The sequence below is a fragment of the Gopherus evgoodei genome, chromosome 11, assembly GCF_007399415.2.
Source record: "Gopherus evgoodei ecotype Sinaloan lineage chromosome 11, rGopEvg1_v1.p, whole genome shotgun sequence".
Lineage (NCBI taxonomy): Eukaryota > Metazoa > Chordata > Testudines > Testudinidae > Gopherus > Gopherus evgoodei.
In genome coordinates, this window is record NC_044332.1 from 78,812,768 (window position 1) to 78,840,735 (window position 27,968).

Here is a 27,968-nt window from a genome sequence, read left to right on the forward strand (position 1 = left end):
TACCCTGGCAGACGCCAGAGCAGACAGCGTTCGAGTCCCTGACCCAGCTCTGCCATTGGCCCAGGGTGCACTCAGACGTCACCTTCCATCCATGCAGTGGGGGACACGGGGGTACTAGCCACGAAGGCTCGTCCCTCAGGTTGGTCTGCTGGTGGCCCCAAGACAGCAGTGCATCCCCCAGCTGTGGTCTCTGCCCCAGCGTCCCGGGCTGCTGCTGCTGCCGCCCCCAGTACGAGAGACCAGGACGGAGTACAGAACCCAGGCGTCCTGGCGGGCAGAGCATTACATGAAAATGAGGCCGACTGGATTCAGGCCCAGGTGAGTTCGTGTGTTGTGGGTAAGGCGAGTCCCTGGCTGGGGGGGGTCTATGGGGAGGGTTTTTTCCTCTCCATGAGCAGCCAGGCATCCGGGGAGCAGCTCCCTGCACTGTCCCTGCAGGCAGCTGAGCAGCCTGCCAGTGGCAGGGTGACAAGGGAGCCCTTGGCTCTGTGCCTTTAAGGGGAGAGCCAGAGCTGGGCAGGGCCGTGAGATCATTTCTCCTTGGGAGCTCAGCTGCTGTCAGTGGCTGCCCTGAGAAGAGAGGGGGACAGGCAGGGGAGCCAGCTCTGCCAGGGGCATCAGCTGAGGAGCCAGCTGCTGCGGGAGGCACCAGCCACTGGTAAGGGAGCCACTTCGGCAGCAACTCTGCTTCCCGGGGATTTGGGGGTGTCGGGGGCTTGCAGGGCAGCTGCCCTGAGGCTTTGGTGACTCCTGCAGCCGCAGCTCTGGGCACCGTCCAGGCAGAGCCGCGAGCTGCCTGCCGGGAGTTGGGGTGTATGTGGGGGACATACCTGGAGGGAGGCGGCCTGTGCCTCGTGCTGGGCTGGCTCCCTCTGGGTTTCTCGCCCTCACAAGGTCGGTGCTGTGCGGCTTGGGACACTTTCCCAGCTGGGCTCTGGTGGCCTCAGTTAGCCTCTGGGCTGGGCAGTGCCAAGTGCTCTGTGTCGCAGCCCCCTGTGGCCACCTGGGCACCGGCAGCTCCAGGGGCTCTCCCAGTTCCCCCCTTCTTCGGCTACAGGATTTGGCTCTCAGAGGTGCTCAGCACCCACCAGCCATGGCACTGCTGGCACTCAGCACCGCGGGGGATCGGGCCCTGGGTCTCTTGCCACCCTTCCCAGCTTCTCAGGCAGGAGCTGGTGCCCCTGGGACCCTTGATGCCCAAACGCCATGGTGATGGGCCTTCCACAGCTCACTAGCATGCTCCACAGGGTGGCAGGGACGGTGCCACCTTCTTGGGGGGAGAGCAGGGGTCAGTCCAGATCCCTGGGGTTGGATGATTGCCCCTCTCCAGCCGCTTCCAGCTCAGGATCCCAAAGTACATTGACGCACTCAGCTTCCCACACCTTGCCACAAACGGGGGAAACTGAGGCACAGGGTGAGGAAGAGACTTGCCAAGGTCCCGGTGCGAGTCTGTGGTAGCCTGGAATGGAACCCAGGCAGCCCGACTCCTGCATGGTGCCTCAAGCAGGGCTCAGAGCAGCCCCCACGGGACGCTCGCACTCCCATACAGGCGGGTTCAAATCCCCACAGGGCCTTCCGCTCATCCCCATTGGCCAAGCCATTCGTGGTGCTCTCGTGTCCTAGGACAGCGTGGCCCCGTCTTCCTGGAGGGCTGGGTGCTGGCTGGGGCAGCGACCTCACCCTGGCTCTCTGCAGGGTTTTGCAGTCAGCAGCTGGGGCCCCTGAGCTGCAGAGGGCCCTGGTGTCCCCCCATCATGCAGCAGTTCACTAGCCCTGACCCCCACCCCCAGGTACCCCCTGCTCACAGGGGCGGCTGCTTGGCAGCATCTCCCATTTCTCTGCACCCTGGTGGGAGAGACTTACCCACCCCCCTCCCCGCCAGCACTGCCATGTTCCCGCCCTCTGGCCCCCACCCAGCAGCTCCATCCCCTGCAAACACCTGCCAGCAAACCGTGATCAAAGTGGGACCCTTTGCTCTGCCCCGTCCTCCCCCCTCCAGACCCTGCAGCAGCTGGAAACCCCCCTGGCTCTGCTGGGGCAGCAAAGTGAAATCCATGGGGCGCTAGAGCGTTCCTCCCCTGTTCTCCACAGTCCCCCAAGCCAAGCCCTTTTCTTGCGCGGACGGGACAGCAGTTCTTGCCTGGATCTGCACCGTGCTGGGAGGAGACGCTTTGAGCTGTGACCCCTTGCGGGGAGGGTGAAGGCTGAATGACTGGGTATGTGGACTGGATCTCAGCGGGCCTCGTGGAGTGCCTGGGGGGAGCCAGGGGCCTTGGGAGCACCCTGGCTTTGGGCGCTCTGCTGAGGGGCCCAGAGGAAGGTCAGGTGGGGAGAAGTGATGTGCTTCTCTCCTCCCGCTGGCTTTGCCCTGGGGAGAGCAGGGTGAGGGGCCGTGTGTCCCCAGCCCCAGAGAAGGGACTGCAAAGAGGCAAACACCAGAAGGGCCCAGGAGCACAGCCCAGATCAGAGACAATCGCCCAGTTCCCCCTGGGTTAAGTCCTTGTGTTTGGCTAAGGCCCTTTCCCCCAAGGCAGCCAGGCGAGCCAGGGGCAGCTGGAGGCCGCCCCACAGCCCTGGTTCAATCCCCTCCGTCAGGCTGGCTGGGGCAGCTCACGCCTGTGAGTGCCAACCTCTGGGCAGATGCCCACGCAGGGGGTGTGCTCAGCAATGAGATTGCACCGAGCCAAGGACAAGGGGGAGGGATAGCTCCGTGGTTTGAGCACTGGCCTGCTAAACCCAGGGGTGTGAGTTCAATCCTTGAGGGGGCCACTTAGGGCTCTGGGGCAAAAATGGGTCCTCCTAGTGAAGGTGGGGGCTGAACTCGATGACCTTTCAAGGTCCCTTCTAGCTTTAGGAGGTAGGTCTAGCTCCATAAATCCTGGGTCTCCCAGGGCTCTCCAGCCAAGCCACCACCTGGACTTTGTGTTTGTCCTGCCCAGTAGCTCCTGAAAGCCTGACCTGGGCTGTTTGCCTTGCCCAGCCTGGCTACTAGCCACTGATGGACCTGTCCTTCATGAGTTTATCTAGCCCCTTTTTGAACCCTGTTATAGTCTTGGCCTTCACAAGACCCTCTGGCAGAGAGTTCCCCAGGGTCACAGTGCGCTGTGAAAAAATCCTTTCTTGTGGTTGTTTTTAATCTGCCACCTATTAAAACACCCTCGGGCCTTTCCTGAATCCAGAGCTTGCTTCAGGGCCAGATGTGCAGCTGAAGGGCTGAAAGAGGTGACTGGAGATGACTGAAGGCAGGCAGGCCCTGACAACCCCCCATGCTGCTCTGCGGGGCACCCAGCCCTGTTTTTAAACTCCCTTGCCCTGCTATCCTGGTCCTGGGGCTCCTCCAGCTCTGCCAGTGCCCCATAATCCCAACCCACAACCCCTGATATCCGAGCCCTGGGCTTCCCAAGCTCTGCCAGTGCCCCTCAGTCCCGACCTGCAGCCTCCTGGTGCCCCAGCCTTGGGCTCCCTCTGCCCCATCTCTGCTGGTGCCCCTCAGTCCCGACCCACAACCCCTGATATCCCAGCCCTGGGCTCCCCCATCCCCAGCTCTGCTGGTGCCCCTCAGTCCCGACCTGCAGCCTCCTGGTGCCCCAGCCTTGGGCTCCCTCTGCCCCAGCTCTGCCAGTGCCCCCAATCCCATATGCAGCTCCTCCACTGCTGTAGCAACCTTGAGGTAGCTACAGACTCAGGACAGCAGCAGAGATGAAACCAAGAGAACCGCTACTCGCAACAGCCACTCTGTGCCCCTGGGCAGGTGGGGCCAAGGCCACCATATCAGCTGGCCCAGCTGAGGGGAATCAGAAGAAACAAGGTGTGTGAGCTACACAGTGAACAAATGGGGCCCCATCAGCAGACCGACGGCGGCAGCCAGGTGAGTGCCAGTCCCCACCAGCAGCGGTAACACAAAGGAGAAGTGCAGACTGGTTTGCAGGCCAGAACGCCACAAGGCCTACGAGATCGAGCAGGCTGCAGTGGCCTGATGGTGAAGGCCACATTCCTTGGGTGGGCTCTGTACGAGTTACCTGGCCCCAGCAAGTCCGCAGCTGCTAGCCCAGAAGCTACAACAACTGCAAAGGTGGTTGAAGAAAAGATGGAGCAACCGGCGTGGAACTTGGAGCGGGGTGCCCTGGCGTTTGGAGGTGGCACCGGGCAGTCGGTCTGTGTGCACATGGCTGGAATGCTGATGTCACAGCACCTCTGTCACCAGTGCCCTTAATAAGAGGTAATTTTGTTTCACACGCCTGGAGTTCCGTCGTGTTATCATCCTGTGCATGGTGTTATCCTGTCCTGTCGTGTTATCATCCCCTGCTATTTCAGCCCTGAGCTCCCCACCAGCTCTGCCGACACCCCCGTCCTGCTGCAGAGTGCCATGGTGCCAGGGGGCAAGAGCTGGTGGGATAAGACAGGCAGACATGACTGTATTTAATGACTCTGGTGTTTTCTCTTGCTAGATGCTCGTCGGGCCAAGCCCCTGATGACAGCCCCATGGCGTTGCACCTCTACAGCCCCCGTGAGTGTGCCCGGAGCTTCCCCCAGGCTGAATGGTGTGTGGGGGGGCAGGAGTGAATGACATGGGTTTGGGAGAGTCATGGAGAGGGGATCAGACCCAGTCACAATCCTACCAGCACTGGTGGGTGGGGGGACTGCCCCCTGTGGTGTCTGGGCCCCCTTCTTGTCCTGATCCCTGGGTTTGTGGGCTGTGGGGCTCGAGCAAACAGCGAACCTGAAACCAGGACTAGAGCGGTGCACGCCAGGCGGGGGGAGAGCTCAGACAGCTGGGGCAGAGCTGGGCCAGCCAGCCAGCATCTGGGGCTCCCCGTGGTCACTCCTGGTGTGGGAACCTGGGCGAGCTACACCACTTCCCCCATGGCCACTAGGGTGACCAGATGTCCCAATTTTATAGGGACAGTCCTGATATTTGGGGCCTTTTCTTATATAGGCTCCTATTAACACCCACCCCGTCCTGATTTTTCACACTTGCTGTCTGGTCACCCTAGTGGCCACTATCTCTCCTCGGGTGAGCTGATCCCTCCAGGCCAGCCGGGGAGCAGGGCCCATACGGGAAAACAGATGCCCCCCAGACATGGAACTACAACTCCCAGCAGGCACCCCGGCATAGGGACAGGAATTCCAGTTGGCGTCAGTCTGTTCCACAGAGCTGCCCCAAGTGCCCCTAGGGCTGCTCAAGGGCCGCGTCTTTGGGATGAATCGAATTCCCCCAGGGCTGCTCAGGGCGGGGTTCTCCACATCTCCGGGGCCAGATCCCCTGGTGTAAAACTGCTGATTCGGCCCATTTGCACCGGCTGAGGAGCTGGCCCCATGGAATGGGGGAGTGTGGACTCTGAGCTCAGCCACCCTGGTGTGACTCTGGAGTGACCCCGCTCCTGAATCATTGTAACTATGGCCAAATTCCCCTGCCCCCCGCCACCTTTCAGGGTGCTGCGGCCATTGTCCTGTAGCTACAAGTGCACATAGGTCTATCACGGGCACCAAAGGGTTAACAGTGTGGTAGGTTTGCACTAGTGATGCTGGTTGCATGATGGGGCAAGTGCCTTGCTTGGGCCCCATTTGTCATGCCCCTTTCAGAGGAGGCCGATGAGCCCCAATGACCCCCTCAGGAGACCCCATATCACCGGGGAGCCAGCTGGGTCACGGGGGGCAGGTGTCAGCCAACCAGCACGGTGCGCCTTGCGAGGGTGCTGGCCAAGGCGGGCGGCAGGGATGCATTCCCATGGCGAGTCACTCGCAGTGGTGCCGCCTCCCCGGTCTTCCCTCGCTGAGCACCCACCACCCGCAGGCCTGCAGCTGGATGAGACCCTGGAGCGGATGCAGCAGGGGACTGTGATGCGGAAGGTGAAGTCCAAGAGCTGGAAGAAGCAACGATACTTCAAGCTGCAGGACGACTGCATGACCGTCTGGTACAAGTCCAAGAAGACTGGCAACACCAAGTATACCTGTGAGTACAGCCACTGCTGTGTGCCAGCCCCCTGGGCACTCAGTAGGGTTCAGAGTGAACGGAGTGGGCAGCTGTGTGCACACAAACCAAGATGTGTGTCTGGTGGGTGTACAAACATGGGTATGTGCATGGTAGGCATGTGGTTGTATATATGGGTGGTTAGGGGTGTGTGTATGTGTGTGTGCAGTAAGGTGCCCCCTCTGGAGCCTGACCCATCCTTCCCTTCCAGTCTCCATCAGCGACGTGGAGACGGTGCGGGAGGGGCACCAGTCCGAGGTGCTGCAGAGCCTAGCTGAGGAGTTCCCGCCCGAGCATTGCTTAACCATCGTCTTCCACGGGCGGCGCGGGAACCTGGACCTGATTGCCAGCTCCCCTGAGGAGGCGCAGTGCTGGGTCCGGGGCCTGCGCCGCTTGGTGGAGATCGTCACCAAGATGGACCAGCAGGAGAAGATGGATCAATATCCTTCCGCCGGCCTGGCCCCAAGCCCTGGCTCCACCTGCCCCCTCGGTGCCCTTCCACCCATGCAGAGGAGCAAAGCCAGGGGGCATGGCTGGGAGACACCCCCATCAGCCTGGGGGATGGACCTGCCTGCCTCGATGTCCCTTGGGTGTCTCCTCCCCAGTGGATGGGGAAGGGCCCCTGGGGCAAGGATGTGCCATGTGCTCATGTCCTGGGGGCATTGGGAGCTGGCGGGCGTTTAGCTAGTTCAGTGAGGGGGGTACCACCAGTGCCCATAGCCTATGGACGGCACCCGCCTGTTCCCCTCCCCCGCCTCAGGCAGGGAACTCTCAGCCCCCCGTCCCGTCACTTTCCTTAGCCCCCCTGGCAGGTGGATCTGCAACTGGTTCCACAAGGCCGATAAGAACAAGGACGGACGCATGAGCTTCCAGGAGGTGCGGCAGCTCCTCAGGATGATGAACATGGAGATGAACGAGGACCACGCGCTGCGGCTCTTCCAGGTGGGCACCGTGCTGGGGGGTGGGCCAAGCTGGGTGCCAGCCCTTGCCTTGCCTCAAAGACTGGCCACCCCACCCAAAGGCTGTTTTCAGAAGGAAGCCTTCTGATGGAGCAGGTCACAAGGGGCTGGTGGAAGGCCAGCCACTAGGGCTTTCTCCATAGGGCAGGGTGGGGGGTCCTTGTGTCTCTGCTGGAGCCCACATGAGTCCAGCCAGCGATGGCCTCCCTCTTCTTCCTCTCTCCCTCCCTCCCGCACGCCTGGCATCGCCCCTGCCTGGCAGCAAGCTGCAGAGGACACACTCGAGAGCCGCTTGGATTGAAATCAGCTCCTTAGCCCAGCATATGTCCATCCACTTGTCCGCACCATCCATCCGTCCCTCCACCTGTCCGCATCCTCAGTCTATCCATCTGCATGCATCATCCATCCATCCCATCATCCACCTATCCACCTAATCACCCACCCATCCTTCTGTACCCATCATCTGTCCGTCCATCCATCCACCGTCTCATCATTCATCCATCCATCCACCATCCCATCATCCATCCACCCATCCTTCTGTGCCCATCATCCGTCCATCCATCCACCCAATCCTCCATCCATCCTTCTGTACCCATCATCCATCCATCCCATCATCCACCTATCCACCTAATCACCCACCCATCCTTCTGTACCCATCACCTGTCCATCCATCCATCCACCGTCTCATCATTCATCCATCTATCCACCATCCCATCATCCATCCACCCATCCTTCTGTACCCATCATCCGTCCATCCATCCGTCCACCGTCTCATCATTCATCCATCCATCCACCATCCCATCATCCATCCACCCATCCTTCTGTACCCATCATCCGTCCATCCATCCACCCAATCCTCCATCCATCCTTCTGTACTCATCATCCATCCATCCCCATCATCCATCTATTCACCCAATCACCCACCCATCCATCTGTCATGGAGTCCCCGGGCAATGCTCTGGAACTGCTCCCTACCAAGCCAGTCACGATTTTGGGGAGCCTCCTCTCCCTTGGAGCAGACTTGTTCAGGGCAAGAAGCTCACATGGCTTCACCTCCTGGGTCTCTCCTTGGAGCATTCAGCATCCTCTGCCCCTCCATGCGCTTCCCACAGCGAGCCCTCCCAGGCGGGGTCCTGAGTAAGCCACAGGGTCCTGCACCCCCACTTTGCAGTCAGACGTGACTCTCAGCCAGCCAGTAACACAGAGGCTTATTCGATGACAGGAACAGGGTCTAAAATAGAGCTTGTAGATACAGCGAACCGGACCCCTCGGCCGGGTCCATTCTGGAGGGCAGTGAACCAGACCCCCACGTCTGCACTTCACTCCTTGACCCCAGCCAGCTCCAGATTGACAACTCCCTCCAGCCCCTCCTCTCTCCTCAGCCCCTTTCCCGGGCCAGGAGGTCACCTGATCCCTTTGTCTCCAACACCTTCAGCTGGCACCTTTGCAGGGGAGGGGCCCAGGCAATCAGTTGCTAGGAGACAGAGTGCCAGGCATTTAGGTGCACTGGCCCTTTGCTCTGCCAGATACTTAAGAACTGCCATGGGGACACTGAGGCACCAACACAGTACTCAGAGAAAACATTAAGAACATTCCCAGTTCGTCACATCTCTCCCCCCATTCAAGACCGAACTGAGCAAGGTCACTTCAGCCAGTGACCTGGGGAAGTTCAAACCCACCAACGTTCCCATGGATGCCCCAGCATCTCTCCCATCCCTTGGTGTGAGTTACACCAGGACAGTCCAGTCTTACGCCCTCCCTTAGGTCGGGTGTGCTTGATGGCACTTGCAGGCCGCTGTGACGAACTGGGAATGTTCTTAACTTTTTCTCTGAATACTGTGTTGGTGCCTCAGTGTCCCCATGGCAGTTCTTAAGTATCTGGCAGAGCCAAGGGCCAGTGCACCTAAATGCCTGACACTCTGTCTCCTAGCAACTGATGGCCTGGGCCCCTCCCCTGCAAAGGTGCCAGCTGAAGGTGTTGAAGACAAAGGGATCAGGTGACCTCCTGGCCCGGGAAAGGGGCTGGGAGGGGTTGTTAGTCTGGAGCTGGCTGGGGACGAGGAGTGAAGTGCAGACGTGGGGGTCTGGCTCACTGCCCCCCAGAATGGACCCGGCTGAGGGGTCCGGTTCGCTGTATCTACAAGCTCTGTTTTAAACCCTGTTCCTGTCATCGAATAAACCTCTGTTTTACTGGCTGGCTAAGAGTCACGTCTGACTGCAAAGTGGGGGGCCAAGACCCTGTGGCTTCCCCAGGACCCCGCTGGGGCGGGCTCGCTGTGGGAAGCGCATGGAGGGGCAGAGGATGCTGAATGCTCCAAGGAGAGACCCAGGAGGTGAAGACGTGTGAGCTTCTTGCCCTGAACAAGTCTGCTCCAAGGGAGAGGAGGCTCCCCAAAGTCCTGACTGGCTTGGTGGGGAGCAGTTCCAGAGCATCGCCTGGGGACTCCGTGACAGCCGCATGTGGGAAGGTTTATGTGGCTTGAACCCTTTTGCTATCCCCAATACCCCTGGGGTTCAAACTGGGACGGGGTCTTCTCCCAGCACTCTGGGCTGCGATTCGGGCTCTCTTGGTTAAGAGCCCCCATCTTGGCCTTGACCAGCACTGGGGTTGGGCAGCCGCTTCCCACTTTGTGGCCCAGACACAACACCTCTGCCGTCCCCCCTTGCACTTTCCAGCTTTTACCGTCAGTCCCACCTCCTTGAGGCAGCCCAGCCCCCTCTTCACCTGGGACACCTGTTCCTCCCAGGTCTGGCTAAAGATGCACATGTTATCAGTGTCTGCCAGGGCCAAGTTCTCCATCCCTCTCAGCTTGTCTAGAATCTCCCCAGGCCTAGGCATGGGGTCGGCATCGGACACTGTGATGGCTTTAAGCTTCTGATAGCCCCCATAAAACCAGATCATCCTGTCTCGCTTGGAGATCAGCCCCATGGGTGAGGCCCATGGGCTGTAAAACGGCTGGATCACATCTAAAGCCAGCATGTCCTTGACCTCTCTCTCCAGATTCTGGGCTGCTTTCCCAGTGACTCTGAACGGGGAACACCTGATGGGGAGATTGGCTCCCACCTCAGGGAAGAGATCCACCAGGGGGTCTTCCTCCTTCTCCTCCCAATCCTCCCGTCAGGTCCAGGGGTCCCCTCACTCTCCTCCCATCCAGCGACTCAAATGGGAAGAACCCTGTGGATTCCTGGGGCACCACCAGCTGCCTCCCGATCTCCCCCAGTTCTACTTCCCCTTGGGGAGCCCATTCCCGGTACAGGAATCCCTTCTCCGGCAGGTCTCTGTCCCTGCAGCCTTCCCCAAAGGGGTTTGCAGCGTTGTGGCCAGCAAGTTCCCTCAGCTTCTCCAAGGAGGGATCCCTCTGCAGCTCGGTCTGGGATTCAGCTGCTGGGGCAGGGAGTGGGATCTGCTCCCTCTCGCTGGCTGGGCCTGGGGTCACAGCCCCCCTGAGCCCTGTCCCTGGTAGCTCCCTCCCTGCTGTGGAATCACTTCCCAGCAGCACGTCTGGACCAGGCAAACCGGGTTGGCAGCTGACCTGCCCTGCCTGGGTGTCCCCCCACGCAGCTGGGGTCTCAGCTCCCCCCATGCTCAGCGCTGCCCTTGCTGTCCCAGTGGGGGCAGGCAGCGAGCTCTCTGCTTTGGTCACAGCATCAGAGCCAGCGTGAGCCCCCTCTCCGGTGTGCAGGGGGGCGGGGAGCATCTCTCCCTCCCACTCAGCCCCAGGGGGCTGGTTACAGGTAGGCAGGTATCCTGAGCCCAGCAGCCCCTCCCCCCTGCCAGCCAGGTCATTTGCATTTTCACTGACCATTTCCATCCCAGCCAATTGGTTCCCTGGATTTGAATTCAAACCCTCGGCCGTTACAGGAGCGGGGCCTGGATCCTGTCCCAAAGAGACCCAGTCACCCCCCAACAGGACCTCCCAGCCGATATCCTGGAGAACCCCAACGACCAGCCAGCCCGACCCCTCCTGGGTCTGCACAGGGCTCTGGGCCATAGGCAGGGTGAGGGGCTTCACCCCAGGGACCTTCACCCAGGTCCCACAGCCCCTCAGCATCTGGGGCTGCACCACCACAGTTCTCTCTGTCCCAGGGTCTCACCACCCCAGGCGTGTTTCCCCACTGACCCCTGGGCAGCCCCCTATGTCTCTCAGCTCCACCATCGCCAGTCCACGCTGCTGCTGCTTCTCCTGCAGCTTTTCCTCAGGCTCTTGCTTTCTCTCACGGTCCTCTCGCTCTCTTGGGCTCTGCTCCCATCCCATCCGTCTCCAATCTCCTGATGGGGAACCCGATCGTGAAGACTCTTGTCTGATTGGGGACCAGACTCCCGGGGATGCCTGGCTGCTGCTCCAGCTGCTCCCAGATCCTCTTGTAGCCCAATCTGGGCCAGGAATCTGCTCCCCAGAGCGGTCCTCCTTCTCCTCCAACTGCACAATTAACTGTGCCTTGGTGAACGTCCCCATGCGTAACCCTCTCTTTGTCCACAGGATCACAATGTCCTTCTTAAGGAGCTGGTGATAGGCCATCACTTCACTGTTCCCAAGTGACTGTGGACTCACAGGCCTGTGTGCTCTTGGCTCCCCCATGGTTTCCAGGAAGAACCCCTGGTGTGCCAGCCCTTCTCGTGATCACCACCTCTTTGCCAGGATCGAGCTGCAGACTCCTCCGCCCCTGGGACTGCTCCTGCAATCCCCTGGGGAACCCTGCTACCACAAAATCCTTCTCTCTCCCAAGGTCGAGCGGCAAGCTCCTCCGCCCCTGAGACTGCTCGCTGCAGTCCTCAGGGGGACCCCGTTACTCCAACAGTCCTTCTCGCTGGTCACACACTCCCAGAGGTTAACTGCCCCCTGAAACCGTCCCACTCTGAGCCTTCAGCACGCCTGGTCCTCATTACCCCCCCTTTGTTTTACTGCTCCCCAGTCACTTACTGCAAGCAGCGCCATTCACGGGGTGCAGTACGTCCCGCCGCTGCCACCAGTTGTCACGGAGTCCCCGGGCGATGCTCTGGAACTGCACCCCACCAAGCCAGTCAGGACTTTGGGGAGCCTCCTCTCCCTTGGAGCAGACTTGTTCAGGGCAAGAAGCTCACACAGCTTCACCTCCTGGGTCTCTCCTTGGAGCATTCAGCATGTGCCCCTCCGTGCACTTCCCACAGCGAGTCCACCCCAGCGGGGTCCTGGGGAAGCCACAGGGTCCTGCCCCTCAACTTTGCAGTCAGACGTGACTCTCAGCCAGCCAGTAAAACAGAGGTTTATTTGATGACAGGAACAGGGTCTAAAACAGAGCTTGTAGGTACAGCGAACCGGACCCCTCGGCCGGGTCCATTCTGGGGGGCAGTGAGCCAGACCCCCCACATCTGCCCTCAGCCAGCTCCAGACTAACAACCCCCTCCAGCCCCTCCTCTCTGCTCAGCTCCTTTCCCGGGGCCAGGAGGTCACCTGATCCCTTTGTCTCCAACACCTTCAGCTGGCACCTTTGCAGGGGAGGGGCCCAGGCCATCAGTTGCTAGGAGACAGAGTGCCAGGCATTTAGGGGCACTGGCCCTTTGCTCTGCCAGGTACTTAAGAACTGCTATGGGGACACTGAGGCACCAACACAGTATTCAGAGAAAACATTAAGAACATTCCCAGGTCATCACACCATCCATATGCATCATCCATCCATTCACCATCCCATCATCCATCTGTACCCATCATCCATCTCGCCATCTCTTACCATCCTTAACCCACAGAGCAGGGATGGTAAATAAAGGCCAGCTCTCTCTGTGGGAGGTGGAGGCGATTTTGGTAGCGGCCCCACTCCTGACGCGTGGGGTGGTCAGTGCTACGGGGCAGTCAGTGCCAGGAGCGGGGGCCGTGCACTGGCACTGTCGGTCCTGCAGCCTCCCCCAGGCCCTGCTCTCGCTGCAGATGGCCGACAGGTCGGAGTCGGGGACGCTGGAGGGCGAGGAGTTCGTGCTGTTCTACAAGGCGCTGACGCAGCGAGACGACGTGCTGGGCGTCTTCCAGGCATTCTCCCAGGATGGGAAGAAACTGACCCTGCTGGAGCTGGTGGATTTCCTGCAGCAGGAGCAGCTGGAGGGGGAGAACACGCAGGAGTTCGCCATGGAGCTGATTGCCAGATACGAGCCGTCCGAGAGCGGTGAGGGTCACGGCAGAGAGCAAAGGACGGGACCAGCCCCGGGGCCGAGGCAGCTCATTCCCTACAGGCCCTGGGCAGCTACACGGGACACTCGGTCTTTCCTAGGCCTGGGGGATTCCCAGCCACAATCCTCTCCCAGACTGGGAGCATGGGGCTCACCCTTTCCAGGATGGGGCCCCCTTATTCAAAGCCCAGTTTTCGTGATCCCCTTACAACTGCTGTCACACTAACAGTGAACAGTGCGTGGACACTGACGGTGCCGTGCCAGTGTGCCTGCCACGTGGGTGTGTCGGGGGGGACAGGGACCCCTGCAGGGGCTGGGCATGTGGAGGGGGGTGATGGGGGATTGTCTGTGCCGGCCACGTGGGTGTGTCGGGGGGGACAGGGACCCCTGCAGGGGCCGGGCATGTGGAGGGGGGTGATGGGGGATTGTCTGTGCCGGCCACATGGGTGTGTCGGGGGGGACAGGGACCCCTGCAGGGGCCGGGCATGTGGAGGGGGTGATGGGGGATTGTCTATGCCTGCCACGTGGGTGTGTCGGGGGGGACAGGGACCCCTGCAGGGGCCGGGCACGTGGGGGGCGATGGGGGATTGTCTGTGCCTGCCATGTGGGTGTGTCTGGGGGGGGGGACAGGGACCCCTGCAGGGGCTGGGCATGTGGAGGGGGCTGATGGGGGATTGTCTGTGCCTGCCACGTGGGTGTGTCGGGGGGGACAGGGACCCTGCAGGGGCTGGGCATGTGGAGGGGGCTGATGGGGGATTGTCTGTGCCTGCCACGTGGGTGTGTCGGGGGGGACAGGGACCCCTGCAGGGGCCGGGCATGTGGATGGGGTGATGGGGGATTGTCTGTGCTGGCCACGTGGGTGTGTCTGGGGGGGGGACAGGGACCCCTGCAGGGGCCGGGCATGTGGGGGGTTATGGGGGATTGTCTGTGCCTGCCACGTGGGTGTGTCTGGGGTGGGAATGGGACCCCTGCAGGGGCCGGGCATGTGGGGGGTTATGGGGGATTGTCTGTGCCTGCCACATGGGTGTGTCTGGGGTGGGAATGGGACCCCTGCAGGGGCTGGGTACGTGGGGGGTTATGGGGGATTGTCTGTGCCTGCCATGTGGGTGTGTCTGGGGGGGGGACAGGGACCCCTGCAGGGGCCGGGCACGTGGGAGGTTATGGGGGATTGTCTGTGCCTGCCACGTGGGTGTGTCGGGGGGGACAGGGACCCCTGCAGGGGCCGGGCACGTGGGGGGCGATGGGGGATTGTCTGTGCCTGCCACGTGGGTGTGTCGGGGGGGACAGGGACCCCTGCAGGGGCCGGGCATGTGGAGGGGGTGATGGGGATTGTCTGTGCCTGCCACGTGGGTGTGTCTGGGGGGGGACAGGGACCCCTGCAGGGGCCGGGCATGTGGGGGGTTATGGGGGATTGTCTGTGCCTGCCACGTGGGTGTGTCTGGGGGGGGACAGGGACCCCTGCAGGGGCCGGGCACATGGGGGGCGATGGCGGATTGTCTGTGCCTGCCACGTGGGTGTATCTGGGGTGGGAATGGGACCCCTGCAGGGGCTGGGTACGTGGGGGGTTATGGGGGATTGTCTGTGCCTGCCATGTGGGTGTGTCTGGGGGGGGGACAGGGACCCCTGCAGGGGCCGGACACGTGGGAGGCGATGGGGGATTGTCTGTGCCTGCCACGTGGGTGTGTCGGGGGGGACAGGGACCCTGCAGGGGCCGGGCACGTGGGGGGTTATGGGGGATTGTCTGTGCCTGCCATGTGGGTGTGTCTGTGGGGGGGACAGGGACCCCTGCAGGGGCCGGGCACGTGGGAGGCGATGGGGGATTGTCTGTGCCTGCCACGTGGGTGTGTCGGGGGGGACAGGGACCCTGCAGGGGCCGGGCACGTGGGGGGTTATGGGGGATTGTCTGTGCCTGCCACGTGGGTGTGTCTGTGGGGGGGACAGGGACCCCTGCAGGGGCCGGGCACGTGGGGGGCGATGGGGGTTTGTCTGTGCCTGCCACGTGGGTGTGTCTGGGGGGGACAGGGACCCCTGCAGGGGCCGGGCATGTGGAGGGGGTGATGGGGGATTGTCTGTGCCTGCCACGTGGGTGTGTCTGGGGGGGACAGGGACCCCTGCAGGGGCCGGGCACGTGGGGGGCGATGGGGGATTGTCTGTGCCTGCCACGTGGGTGTGTCTGGGGGGGACAGGGACCCCTGCAGGGGCCGGGCACATGGGGGGTGATGGGGGATCGTCTTGGTATTAACCTGTAATGAAATGTTCAATGCCTCAGGTTTCCCAATTGTTTTTTGCACCCCACCAGCTGCAAAACGCTGCTCCAGGTCGGTGCTGCTTGGGAACGAGACGGACCCAGCGTGCACCCTCCTGGGAGCCGGCGGAGCCCTGCTCCCAACTCCGCACTGCGCCTCTGCTGGCAGCCGGCCGCGGGCCCAGGGCAGACCCAGCTCCCGGGCAGTGGGAATTGGGGGGGGAGATGTCGCGCTGGGCCTGCCGCTTCGGGGGCCGGGATTCTGGCAGCACAAGGAGCAGGGTTTCCCCCGCAGGATTTATTCTCGCCACCCCCCAGCGCTGCCCAGTGCCTGTGTTTCTCAGACTCGCTAGATGTTTAGTGATTTTTTCCTCCCTCTTACTGTGGTCTCTGGTGTTTTATTAGCTCTGGTCATTGCCAGGATCCCTCTTCTCCCCTTTTGGGAAGATTGGCACCCCATTTGCTTTCCTCCAAGCAGCTAGGAGCTCTCCTCTCGCCCTGGGCTCAGGGCCCCGCAGGACATGGGGCCCTTGCTGGGTGGGTTGGCTGGACCGAGCTCCCCTGTCTCTTGACGCCGCGCTTTGTCTCGGCTCCTTCGGCTCTAGCCAGGGCGCGCCATGTGCTGAGCCTCGACGGCTTCCTCCTGTACCTGTGCTCGCCGGAAGGTGCCATCTTTAACCCTGCTCACGGGCCGCTTTGCCAGGACATGACCCAGCCCCTCTGCCACTATTTCATCTCCTCCTCGCACAACACCTACCTGCTGGAGGACCAGCTCCTGGGCCAGAGCAGCGTCGAGGGCTACATCAGGTACATGAGGAGAAGGCAGCTGCTCCCGAAGGGCATCGCCTGGTCCCCACGGGGGGGCAGCGTCGGGTATGAAGGGCTGTGGGGGGCCTATGGGTTCATCCTGCCCCGGTGCCGCCACGTGGCGGGAGGGGAGCTGTGGTTTTGCTGGAGGTGCAAACCCAATGCCTGACCACGTAGGATCGTTGGGTCCCCCTGCCCCCTTTCAGCAGAGCCATAGGGCTAGCCCCACCTACCCCGGCCAAGTTCAGTGTGGGAAACTTCATTCTCCCACCCTAAGCCCCTGCCTGGACGGGATATTCCGTCACTGCCTGTCTCGTGGAGCATTGCTGGAAGCAGCTGCCATGTCCCACTCAGAGGTGGCTGCATTACTGTGGGAGGCAGGACCGTCCCTGCAGAGGGATCAGCATTGCTTGCTTTGGGGCCAAGCAGGAGGCGCCGGGCTGGGACACGCTGCGGTCGAGTCATTAGCCCCCGGGAGTAGGGGACAGAGGGAGTCCATCGCTGGCGGCGTTAGACCTGGTCTCGGTTACTCCTCTGTGTATCCCAGACGCAGGAGCGAGGTCTGGGCCCCGTTGTGCCAGTCACTGCACGCGCACGGGGGGGACTGTCCCTGTGCTAAGAACTGGCAGCCGACCTGGGCACAACAGGCAGGAAAGCCGCTATTCCAGAGAGAGAACCAAGGCCCAGGGAAATGCAGCCAGTTGGTTGTGGCAGAGCTGGAAGCTGCCCGGCAGCCCTGGCGCGTTACCATCAGAAGCACCGTGGAGCAGGGGACAGTGCAGGGTGGGTTGGTGAGTGGGTTAGGCCGCGGTGAGCCGGCGTCGCACTCCCCAGGGAGCAGGGCGGTGGTACCGGTGGGGCACTGAGCAGCAGGAGTGGGGCGTCACCAGAGGGCGAGGCTGCGTCTCACGGTATCTCCTTGGCAGGGCTCTGAAGCGGGGCTGCCGCTGCTTGGAGGTGGACTGCTGGGACGGGCCCGGCGGGGAGCCTGTCGTGTACCACGGCCACACGTTCACCTCCAAGATCCCCTTCAAGGACGTGCTCAGCACTCTGGGGCAGTATGCCTTCCAGGTAGGGCAGCCCCCCGCCAGTAGGGGGTGCTAGGTGGCTCCACGGGGCAGGTTCTCAGTGGGGTCACGAGCCCTGGGGTGGGTCACAATGGGGCGCAGGGGGTCAGGAGCACCCTACCCATCTCCTTTTGCCAAGCGGTTCAGGGGGTCCCCCCATGGGAAAGGCCAAGGCTGGGCCTGCCCTATGGTGTGTTGGCAGCGCCCCATTGTGGTGGCAGCCCCTACCACGGGCTCGGCGCTGGGAGCCGCTCGCCCCAGGGGGGCTGACTGTTCAGCAGCTGCCCGTTCCGCTCAGAGGTGGCTGCGTCAGTGTGGCAGGTGAGGCCGTCCCGCTGGAGCAGACACTCGATGGGGATTAACAGCGTTGGCTTTAGGGACACGGAGCGTCACCTGCCCAAACCCCGGCACTGGCTGAAGTGCTGCAGGCATGATCCAGGCCCCAGGTTTCTTCAGCTCCATTCAGCTTCCTTTCTGCCCTTTGGGACGGGGGCAGCGGGGAAGGGGCCAGGTCGTCACTGCAGCCTCGTGTCGCCGGGTTCTGCTGCAGCGCGAGGCGGCGTCTTGCTGCAGGGAGCGGGGTGGGGTATAACTGGGGGTGGGGGCTGCAGGGAGGGGGCAGGGGGCTTGGCAGGGGGCAGGGGCTGCAGGCACAGGGTGGGGGCTGCAGGGAGGAGGCTTGGCAGGGGTTGCGGGGCTGCAGGGAGGGGGGCAGAGGCTTTCTCCCCCTCTACTCAGGGCTGGTCCGGCTGGCACTGTTTGGCCTCGCCCCCCTAGGAAGACAGGCGGGTTCTTGCCCCGTTTGGTGCCCGCGGGGACCCGGAGACTCTGGCCTGGTCTTGGCACCTGCCCCAGGGACCAGCAGCCGCGGGCTCTTTGCTTGGCAGGCGTCTGACTATCCCATCATCCTGTCCCTGGAGAACCACTGCGGCCCGGAGCAGCAGCACCTCATGGCCCAGCACCTGAAGGGCATCCTGGGAGAGCGGCTGCTCACGGCCCCCCTCGACGCCCGCGACCCCACGCAGCTGCCTTCGCCGGAGGTAGGGGACGGGCTGGGGGGCTGTCGCTGGGAGGCCTGGCCCATGGCTCGGAGCTCCTGGCTCAGCCATCCCACCCCGCACGGTGACGCCTGTCCTCTGCCCCTGCACACCACCCCTTAGCAAACTGCGAGAGCGCAGCAGCCGTTCCCGCAGGGCCCTCGCTCGGGCTGGGGCTGCGCTGGGGGGTGGGCGGGGGAGTTGCATTTCCCTCCATCTCCAGTGGGGGCGCTCTCCTGCCTCCATGTGCACCGCCATCCCCACCCACAACGTGTCCGTCCGCCCTGCCAGACCTCCTGCATCCCTCCATCCCTCCCTTCCCCTGCATCCTTCCTTCCCTTCATTCTCCCTTCCTCTGCCTCTGTCCCTCCCTCCCCTCCCCCTGCATCCCTCCTGCCATCCCTTCCCCCTGCATCCCTCCATCCCTCCCTTCCCCTGCATCCTTCCTTCCCTTCATCCCTCCCTTCCCCTGCTTCCGTCCCTACCTCCCCTCCCTCTGCATCCCTCCAGTCATCCCTTCCCCTTGCTTCATCCATCCCCCCTGCATCCCTCCATCCCTCCCTTCCCCTGCATCCTTCGTTCCCTCCCTCCCTCCCTCCCTTCCCCTGCTTCCGTCCCTCCTTCCCCTCCCCCTGCATCCCTCCAGCCTTCCCCTCCTCCTGCATCCCTCCCTCCTTCCATCCATCCCGCTGCATCCCTCCATCCTTCCCCTCCCCCTGCATCCATCCCTCCCTTCCCCTGCATCCGTCCCTCCCCCTGCATCTCTCCCTCCCTCCATCCACCACCCCTGCATCCCTCCATCCTTCCCCTCCCCCTCCATCAATCCCTCCCCCTGCATCCCTCCTGCCATCCCTTCCCCTCCCCCTCCTTCTCTCCATCCCTCCCCTCCCCCTGCATCCCTCCTGCCATCTCTTCCCCCAGCATCCCTCCAACTATCCCCCCTACATCACTCCCTCCCTCCATCCATCCCCCCTGCATCCCTTCACCCTTACCCTCCCCCCTCCATCGATCCCTCCCTCTGCATCCCTCCCTCCCTCCGTCCCCAGCATCCGTCCCTCCCTCCCTCCTTCCCTCCCTTCCCCTGCATCCCTCCCTCCTTCTATCACCCCTGCATCCCTCCCTCCACCCATCCCTCCCCTCCCTCTGCATCCCTCCCTCCACCTACCCCATCCTCCTGGGTGTCCTGCAGGAGCTGAGAGGAAGGATCATTCTGAAGGGGAAGCGGGCAGAGAGCCTGGCACACTCGCCGAGCGGGCAGCCAGATGAGGCCCCGGAGGGGGAGGCGTCCGAGGATGATGATGGGCCAGAGGCAGAGGAAGAGAGCCTGAGCCAGGAGGCCAAGAGGAAGGCCAAGGTACAGAGCCGCCCTCCCCCAGCCGGGAGCACCGCACCGGGGGGTGGGGGGGGCTCCGTGAATGGGCGGCTGCTCCCGGTGCTGGCTCCCATCTGGTGGCGACATCCCCCAGGGACAGCTCCGTGCAATGGGCCGACACCCTCCCACACCCCACACTGGGGCTTTCCGGGGCTCACCACCCCCGCCCCAGATCACCCCTGGGTGCTGGGGAAAACAGCCCGGCTCTGAGCTGCCATAACCCAGCCAGGGCATCCGGGCCTTGGCCCTCTCCATTGGTCTGAGCTTCTGTCAGGAGTTATCCCGGCTTCCTGGGGACCCTGAGATCGGCTGCCCAGGGGCTCTGCCCAGGACTGTGTGCAGGGCCGGGACAAGGATACTTTGTGCCCTAGGCAAAACTTCCACCTTGTGCCACCCATCCCTCGACAACCTCCGAAAACTAGTAACCTCAGCGTGTAAACAGCCTGTCAGAGCCCTGCTCCCGTCCTCCTCCTGCACCGCGCAGCAGCAGTGCGGCCTCTCCTGCCCCACGGTGGCTACGCTCCCCCCTGCCCCTGCTGCTGCCCTGGGCTCAGGCCACCCAGCTTCCCCCGAGCGGAGCCTGGTTCCTGCTGCTCTCAGCCAGCAGGTGCGGGGCTCCAGCTGAGTCTGGTCCTTTGCATCTCCTCCGTGGTGGCGCCCCCCGAGCAGAGCCCGGGGTGCGGGGCCCCAGCCGAGCCCAGTCCCTTGTGTCTCCTCTGCAGCGACTCTCCCCGAGCAGTGCCTGCGGTGCGGGGCCCCAGCCGAGCCCAGTCCCTTGTGTCTCCTCTGCAGCGACTCTCCCCGAGCAGTGCCTGCGGTGCGGGGCCCCAGCCGAGCCCAGTCCCTTGTGTCTCCTCTGCAGCGACTCTCCCCGAGCAGTGCCTGGGGTGCGGGGCCCCAGCCGAGCCCAGTCCCTTGTGTCTCCTCTGCAGCGACTCTCCCCGAGCAGTGCCCAGGGTGCGGGGCCCCAGCCGAGCCCAGTCCCTTGTGTCTCCTCTGCAGCGACTCCCCCCGAGCAGAGCCTGCGGTGCGGGGCCCCAGCCGAGCCCAGTCCCTTGTGTCTCCTCTGCAGCGACTCTCCCCGAGCAGAGCCTGCGGTGCAGGGCCCCAGCCGAGCCCAGTCCCTTGTGTCTCCTCTGCAGCGACTCCCCCCGAGCAGTGCCTGGGGTGCGGGGCCCCAGCCGAGCCCAGTCCCTTGTGTCTCCTCTGCAGCGACTCCCCCCGAGCAGTGCCTGGGGTGCGGGGCCCCAGCCGAGCCCAGTCCCTTGTGTCTCCTCTGCAGCGACTCCCCCCGAGCAGAGCCTGCGGTGCGGGGCCCCAGCCGAGCCCAGTCCCTTGCGTCTCCTCTGCAGCGACTCCCCCCGAGCAGTGCCCGGGGTGCGGGGCCCCAGCCGAGCCCAGTCCCTTGCGTCTCCTCTGCAGCGACTCTCCCCGAGCAGAGCCCAGGGTGCGGGGCCCCAGCCAAGCCCAGTCCCTTGTGTCTCCTCTTCAGCGACTCCCCCCGAGCAGTGCCTGCGGTGCGGGGCCCCAGCTGAGTCTGGTCCTTTGCATCTCCTCTGCGGTGGCGCCCCCCGAGCAGAGCCCGGGGTGCGGGGCCCCAGCCGAGCCCAGTCCCTTGTGTCTCCTCTGCATCGACTCCCCCCGAGCAGTGCCCGGGGTGTGGGGCCCCAGCCGAGCCCAGTCCCTTGTGTCTCCTCTTCAGCGACTCCCCCCGAGCAGTGCCTGGGGTGCGGGGCCCCAGCCGAGCCCAGTCCCTTGCGTCTCCTCTGCAGCAACTCCCCCCGAGCAGTGCCCGGGGTGCGGGGCCCCAGCCGAGCCTAGTCCCTTGTGTCTCCTCTGCAGCGACTCCCCGAGCAGTGCCCGGGGTGCGGGGCCCCAGCCGAGCCCAGTCCCTTGTGTCTCCTCTTCAGCGACTCCCCCCGAGCAGTGCCCGGGGTGCGGGGCCCCAGCCGAGCCCGGTCCCTTCCGTCTCCTCTGCAGCGACTCCCCCCGAGCAGAGCCTGCGGTGCGGGGCCCCAGCTGAGCCTGGTCCCTTGTGTCTCCTCTGCAGCGACTCTCCCCGAGCAGTGCCCGGGGTGCGGGGCCCCAGCCGAGCCCAGTCCCTTGCGTCTCCTCTGCAGCGACTCTCCCCGAGCAGTGCCCGGGGTGCGGGGCCCCAGCCGAGCCCAGTCCCTTGCGTCTCCTCTGCAGCGACTCTCCCCGAGCAGTGACTGGGGTGCGGGGCCCCAGCCGAGCCCAGTCCCTTGCGTCTCCTCTGCAGCGACTCTCCCCGAGCAGTGCCCGGGGTGCGGGGCCCCAGCCGAGCCCAGTCCCTTGCGTCTCCTCTTCAGCGACTCCCCCCGAGCAGAGCCTGCGGTGCAGGGCCCCAGCTGAGCCTGGTCCCTTGTGTCTCCTCTGCGGTGGCGTCCCCTGAGCAGTGCCCAGGGTACGGGGCCCCAGCTGAGCCTGGTCCCTTGCGTCTCCTCTGCAGCGACTCCCCCCGAGCAGAGCCTGCGGTGCGGGGCCCCAGCCGAGCCCAGTCCCTTGCGTCTCCTCTGCGGTGGCGTCCCCCGAGCAGCGCCTGCGGTGCGGGGCCCCAGCCGAGCCCAGTCCCTTGCGTCTCCTCTGCGGTGGCGTCCCCCGAGCAGCGCCTGCGGTGCGGGGCCCCAGCTGAGCCTGGTCCCTTGCGTCTCCTCCATGGCAGCGCCCCCACCTGCATCCTCCCGGGTGGCCGTGGAGGCAGCAGCTGGGGAGCCCCGAGAGGAGGAGAGGCCCCCAGGCAAGCGGGGAGACTGAGGTGAAGAGGCTGCTGGCCCTGGTGCAGCCCGAGCGCTGGAGGCTGACAGGTACCTGCCCCTAAGCAACAGAGGAAAAAAAAGGTTGGGCACCGCTTTTTTGGCGCTCCCAATTCTTGGCTGCCTAGTTGGCCTAGTGGTTACACCAGCCCTGACTGCATGGCCCAGCCGCCCGGCAGCGATGGGCGTGTCAGTGCCAGCCCCGGCAGGTGCAGCCTCCCCTGAACGCTGGGCCACCTCTGGGGGCAGGAGCAGCTCAGTGCCCACGGCCCATCCAGCCGGCCCAGCTGGTGCTCGAGGTGCCGGCGCCTCTGGCCGTCAGCCCTGCCCCCAGGCTCTGACCTGCTCGGCCCTTTGCAGAAGTCCCAGGCCAAGGAGCTATCTGACTGCATCGTCTACTGCCACAGCGTCCCCTTCCGCGGCTTCCAGCCGGCGCTCGCCCACCGCCGGCCCTACGAGACGGCCTCCCTGCCCGAGGCCAAGGCCAGGAAGCTGATCAAGGAGGCGGGTAAGGGGGGATCGCTCTGGCCGGGGGATTGCGGGGGCAGCGAAGGGGTGAAATCCCAGCCACTGAGAGGACTGTCCAAGCGCTCCAGGGCCAGCGCGGGGCTCTCCTGCTGGGACCCCAGAGCTCTGGCAGGAGGTGCGGGACACAGCTAGTCTTTAAACACCCAGCTCGGCCTCCCAGCCGCCAGCAACCCCCAGCCAACCAAACTGGGTCCTGTTCCCGACAGGCCAGATGGCCTGAGATCCAATGGATACGGCACTGGGCTGTGGGGCAGGACTTCTGGGTTCTCTCCCCAGTTCTGGGATGGGAGTGGGGTCTCATGGTTAGTGGGGTGGGTTGGGGCTGGGAGCCAGGACTCCTGGGTTCTCTTCCTGGCTCTACCACTGCTTCCCTCTGGGAGCTTGGGCAAGGCCCTTCCCCCCACCCCATGCCTCAGTTTCCCCTGCCACCTCGTGGGGCTGGTGATACTGACTGTGCTTTGAGATCTGGGCAGCGTGTCGCTGATTCCCAGACCCACCGCAGGGGGAAGGGTCCCGGGCCTGTGTCAGACGGGCTCAGCCCAGACGGTCCCTCCTGGCCCTCAGTGTCTGGATCTGTGGATGGACAGCCTCAGTAGCGAGGCCCCAGGTGTGTGGGTCACAGAGACCGAGCTTTGCCCCCCCCCACCCCCAGCCAGGGCAGAGGGCAGTGCCAGGCCAGGGGGCAGCTCTGAGGCCATCGGCTCCTCGCAGCCTGGCAAAATCCACTGCCCTTGGCAGCCGCCCCCAGCCCCTCTGGGGCTCACTGAGCCGGGGTGCAGCTGCCCTGGCCCTGCGGAGCCTGCGCTGCTCCGGCCAGCGGGAGAGTCCAGCCCGGGGCTGGGTCAGAGTCCAGCCCGGGGCTGGGTCAGAGCCCCAGCCCCACGCCCAGCCCCACGCCCAGCTCGTCCGCCGGCCTCTCGTGCTGGGGGAGCCCTGGCCCATCAGCTCTCTGCACAGGTGGTGGGTAGAGGGTGGGTGAGGGGTGCTTATGGGGAGATGAGGGCCCTGTGGGAGGCCAAGGGGTCTCTGAGGGGGAGGGGTCGGTCGGGCTGGGGGTGGGCAAGGGGGTTACTGAGGGGGAGGGGTCAGCTGGGCTGTGGGGCGATGGGGACAAGGGGGGTCTCTGAGGGGAGGGGTTGGTCAGGCTGTGGGATGGTGAGGGGGTTTCTGAGGGGGAGGGGTCGGTCGGGCTGTGGGGAGATGAGGGGGAACGGGGGGGTCTCTGAAGGGGTGGGGTCGGTCGGGCTGGGGGGAGATGGGGGGAACGGGGGGGGTCTCTGAAGGGGTGGGGTCGGTCGGGCTGGGGGTGCCCGCAGGCAGAGCGGGGGCCCTGTGGGGGAGAGGCCGGCGAGGCTGGGGGTCACCGTCTCCTTCTGCCCCCAGGGAACGAGTTTGTCCGTCACACTGCCCGGCAGCTGACGCGGATCTACCCCAGCGGGCTGAGGACTGACTCCTCCAACTACGACCCGCAGGAGATGTGGAACGTGGGCTGCCAGCTCGGTAGGGCCCGGCTGGGGTCCGAGGGGGGACCCGGGGCCTGAATCCCAAGTGAACATCCCAGAGTCCTAGGGACCCGGCCTGGGGCATCCCGAGGGAGAGCCGGGCGCTGGCCTGTTCAATCCGACCTGGGCCTGGCTCAGCTGGGGCCCCGTAGGATCCACCAGTGGGTGCCGGCCCCTCTGAATTACTGCTGCACTGGCAGTAGGGGGTGCTGTGCTGCCAGGGGCCCCCGTGAGAGGTAACCCTGAGCCCCCCGACCCATGAGTGTAACCAGTCCCATGGGCTGGGGTCCTGGCTGTGTCCCCTGCCCTGGATACAGCAGCGTCCTTCCCTTCCTGTCCTAAACTGCTGTGTGCTGGTTCAGCGGGAGCGGGGAGGAAGGGTTAACGGGGACCTGTTCTGAGAGCTCGTAGGGAGCCCCGGCTGGAAGGGGCATCCGGGTCCCTCTGCCACAGCCCCACAAGCCCCGTCCGCCTCCCTCCCCGCAGTGGCCCTGAACGTGCAGACGGCCGGGGTGGAGATGGATCTGTGCGACGGGCTCTTCCGGCAGAACGCCCGCTGCGGCTACGTGCTGAAGCCGGCTTTCCTGAGGGACGCAGGAACCGCCTTCGACCCCAACAATCCCCGGAGCAGGGCCGGGGGCGGCCCGTGTAGCCTGGCAATTCAGGTACGCCAGCCTCCCGCAGGGGTGCTGCCTTGGCGCCTCTCTCCACTGGTAGGAGAGGAGAGGGGGCAGGGGGTGCCTGGTGCTATGGGGCTCAGCTGGGCACAGGGGAATAGGGGAGGTTTCATTGTGCCCCATGGCAGGCTGGAGCCAGGCCCTGAGGCCATTCCTGGGTGCAGAGTCCCAGGCAGTGTTCGGGGAGCAGCCTGCCCCGTGCCTCCGAGGACCCAGCTGCTGGCGCTGGCAGAGCTCCTGGGGCCCACGCGGCTGCCGGTTCCCAGAGCTCAGGGGCCCATGTGCCACTGCCTGGTGTCACCGCAGGTCATCAGCGGGCAGCAGCTCCCCAAGGTGGCTGGCAGCAAGGCGAGTGCCATCGTTGACCCCCTGGTGCGCGTGGAGATCCATGGTGTCCCCACCGACCAGGCCAGGCAGGAGACCCAGGCCATCGATAACAACGGTAAGTCGGGTCTCGGGCAGGTGAGCCCGGCTCCCCCCAGGGGCAGCCCTGCCAGCAGCCTGCAGCTCCAGCCCAGTGAGGAGCAGGCTTGGGGGGCTGAGGTCCCCAGGCCCTGACCCCATCTCCGCCTCCCGCTCCAGGCTTTAACCCCCACTGGGGCGAGACGCTGCGATTCAAGGTGCACGTCCCCGAACTGGCCCTCGTGCGCTTCGTGGTGGAGGACTACGACAAGGCGTCCAGGAACGACTTTGTGGGCCAGTTCACCCTGCCCTTTGCTAGCATCAAATCAGGTGAGCGCCAGGCCCAGCTGCTTCTGCATGACCCACGGCTGGTTCCACCCACCGCTGGGGGCTTGGCCAGGGCAGGGGGCTCCAGCCAGAGCTGTGTCACCATGGCAGTGCCAGGGGGAGCATGCCAGGGCCGGGGGGGGCAGTAGCTAGCCAGGAGAGTGCCAGAGCAAGAGCCAAGCCCCCATGCCTCTGATAGTCCCCCCATGGAGAGAGGGGGGCATTCGGAGAGCAGCACGGAGCAGGCGTGGGCGGGGGGGCTGGGAGGGGCAGAGGAGTGGGTGACATCCAGCTAGTTTGGGATGCGAGATCCCTGCCCAAGGAAGTGTGGGACTCCTTAGAGTCTAGCCAGGAACCAAGAGGGGACGTTGGGCACCATGCTGGAGAAGGGCGCAGTACAGATGCTGGAGAGGGGCGGGAGACCCAACACTGGGGGCAATTGAAATCAGGCTGGAGGAAGCCCCCCTACAATAGACCCCAGGGGAGCATCTCCCGCCCAGGCCAAGGAGCCCACAACTCTTCTCCACTGGGGCCTGCTGGGTCCAACCCAACTCACTGGTGTCTCCCTGCAGGTTATCGTCATGTCCACCTCCTGTCCAAGGACGGCACGGCCATCCCGCCTTCCTCGCTCTTCATTCACGTCCAAATCACGGAGCTTCCCTACCCCGAGTAGCAGCTGAGTGGGTCACGCCAGCCCCCTGTACCAGCTGCTAACAGCCCTGTCCCGACAGCTGCTGGAGAGACCCCGCCCGGCCTTGCCCTGCCCACTTCCTGGCCGAGGCAGCTTTGCACAACGCTCTTCTTTGGAACCTGCCTGTAGCCGTTTGGGCTGCTGCTATTTGGTGCCCGATGGTTTTCCCAGATCTCAGCCGGGCTGGGAGGCAGGTGACTGCCCCTCGCCATGTGGCGCAGACCTGGCATCTTGCCCCACTCCCCCCCTCCCCCGGGGCTGCGAGCATGATCAAGGCCGAGCTGCCAGGTGGGGCGCTTCGGGGGGGTTTGCACGTCCCGGCCAGTAGCACCCCGTTTTTTTCACTCCCTCGAGGGGGCTCAGGCCCAGCTAGGTGGCTAGAATCAGGCCAGCTCTGCTGCCCCTCGCTGGGTTGGACAGCAGTACCCCCAATTACCCACAGTGGGCGGCCTCGTGGTGTTCGGCTTGCAATAGCACCACTCGGAGCGGGGCCACGGCCCAGAACTACACCTCTGCCCCACAGAGCTTCCAAGGGGAGTAAAGGACAAAATCCATGTGGGAACAGGCCGGTCAGCCTGCTGGGCAGGGTCAGTGCCCCAGCTGCCTCCCAGGGCTGCGTGGGGCTGGGGGCTGATGGAGGGAGCTGGGTGGCCGTCTACAGGCAGCTCCTCCCCAGCGTAATGGGCAGCCCCAGAAAGCACCGAAGTGCCCACTGGACACTGTAACCCATGAGCACCAGCCGGAGCCAGGAGCCACCGGTTCCCATAGGCCCCAGAAGCTGCAATGGGAGTAGCTGGTGCCTGGCTCAGCCCTTGCAGAGGCTCTCGGCCCAGCGGCAAGGCCCCTCGTCAGGTGCTCCAGGAAGAGCTGGTCTCTCCGTTTCAGAGGGTGGGGGAGAGAGGCGCCAAACCCACCTGTTTTGCACCTCTCTTGGGAAGCAGCAGGCCAGGGCCTGGCTGGCAGGGAATTGCACCAGCAGCTGGAGAAGCCCCCAGGTCCCATGTGTACAGAGTCTCCATGGTGTTCGAAGTTGGGGTAGGTTATGGGGTTGCACCTACACAGCTCTGTGCACTCCCCCCACACTGGCTTAGGGGGGACACTTTCCTTCCTGGCCCTTGCTGCTGTCTGTCACCCTAAGCTGTAACCCTGCCTCCTCTCCCAACACAGAGACCTATGGCTACCCAGCCTGGGCAGAGCTCCCTCTCCTGCCTTCCTCTCCTCAAGCCCCTCTGGCCAGGGGAAGCCGTGTGGCCAGGGCTTAATTTGCAATCAGAGAGGTGCCATGGCACAAATTAAGCAGGGCACACATCCAACAGTACATAGCGTGGGAGCCTACGTCTCCAGCAGCCCGAGGTGTCCCCTGCTAGGCTCACGGCTCCAGTCTCATTCCTCCTTCCCCAGCCTTCAGGAGCAGTCCCAGTTGGGCAGGGGAATTAGAAGGAAGTCAACAAACATGGACAAGGGTGACCC

At 64.1% G+C, this 27,968-nt stretch overlaps 1 protein-coding gene across 1 annotated transcript; it reads left to right on the forward strand.

Annotated features, from left to right (window-relative positions):
- The first annotated feature begins 294 nt into the window (after positions 1 to 294).
- On the forward strand, positions 295 to 27,968 carry PLCD4 (phospholipase C delta 4). Its single transcript, XM_030580130.1, has 16 exons — positions 295 to 318; positions 4,449 to 4,507; positions 5,795 to 5,953; positions 6,183 to 6,411; positions 6,784 to 6,913; positions 12,834 to 13,065; positions 15,920 to 16,121; positions 17,048 to 17,192; positions 18,076 to 18,228; positions 19,415 to 19,579; positions 22,732 to 22,879; positions 24,283 to 24,399; positions 24,888 to 25,066; positions 25,385 to 25,520; positions 25,661 to 25,810; positions 26,380 to 27,968. Exons 2-16 carry the CDS (start codon positions 4,483 to 4,485, stop codon positions 26,478 to 26,480), a joined length of 2,271 nt encoding a protein of 756 aa, XP_030435990.1. The 5' UTR covers positions 295 to 318; positions 4,449 to 4,482; the 3' UTR covers positions 26,481 to 27,968.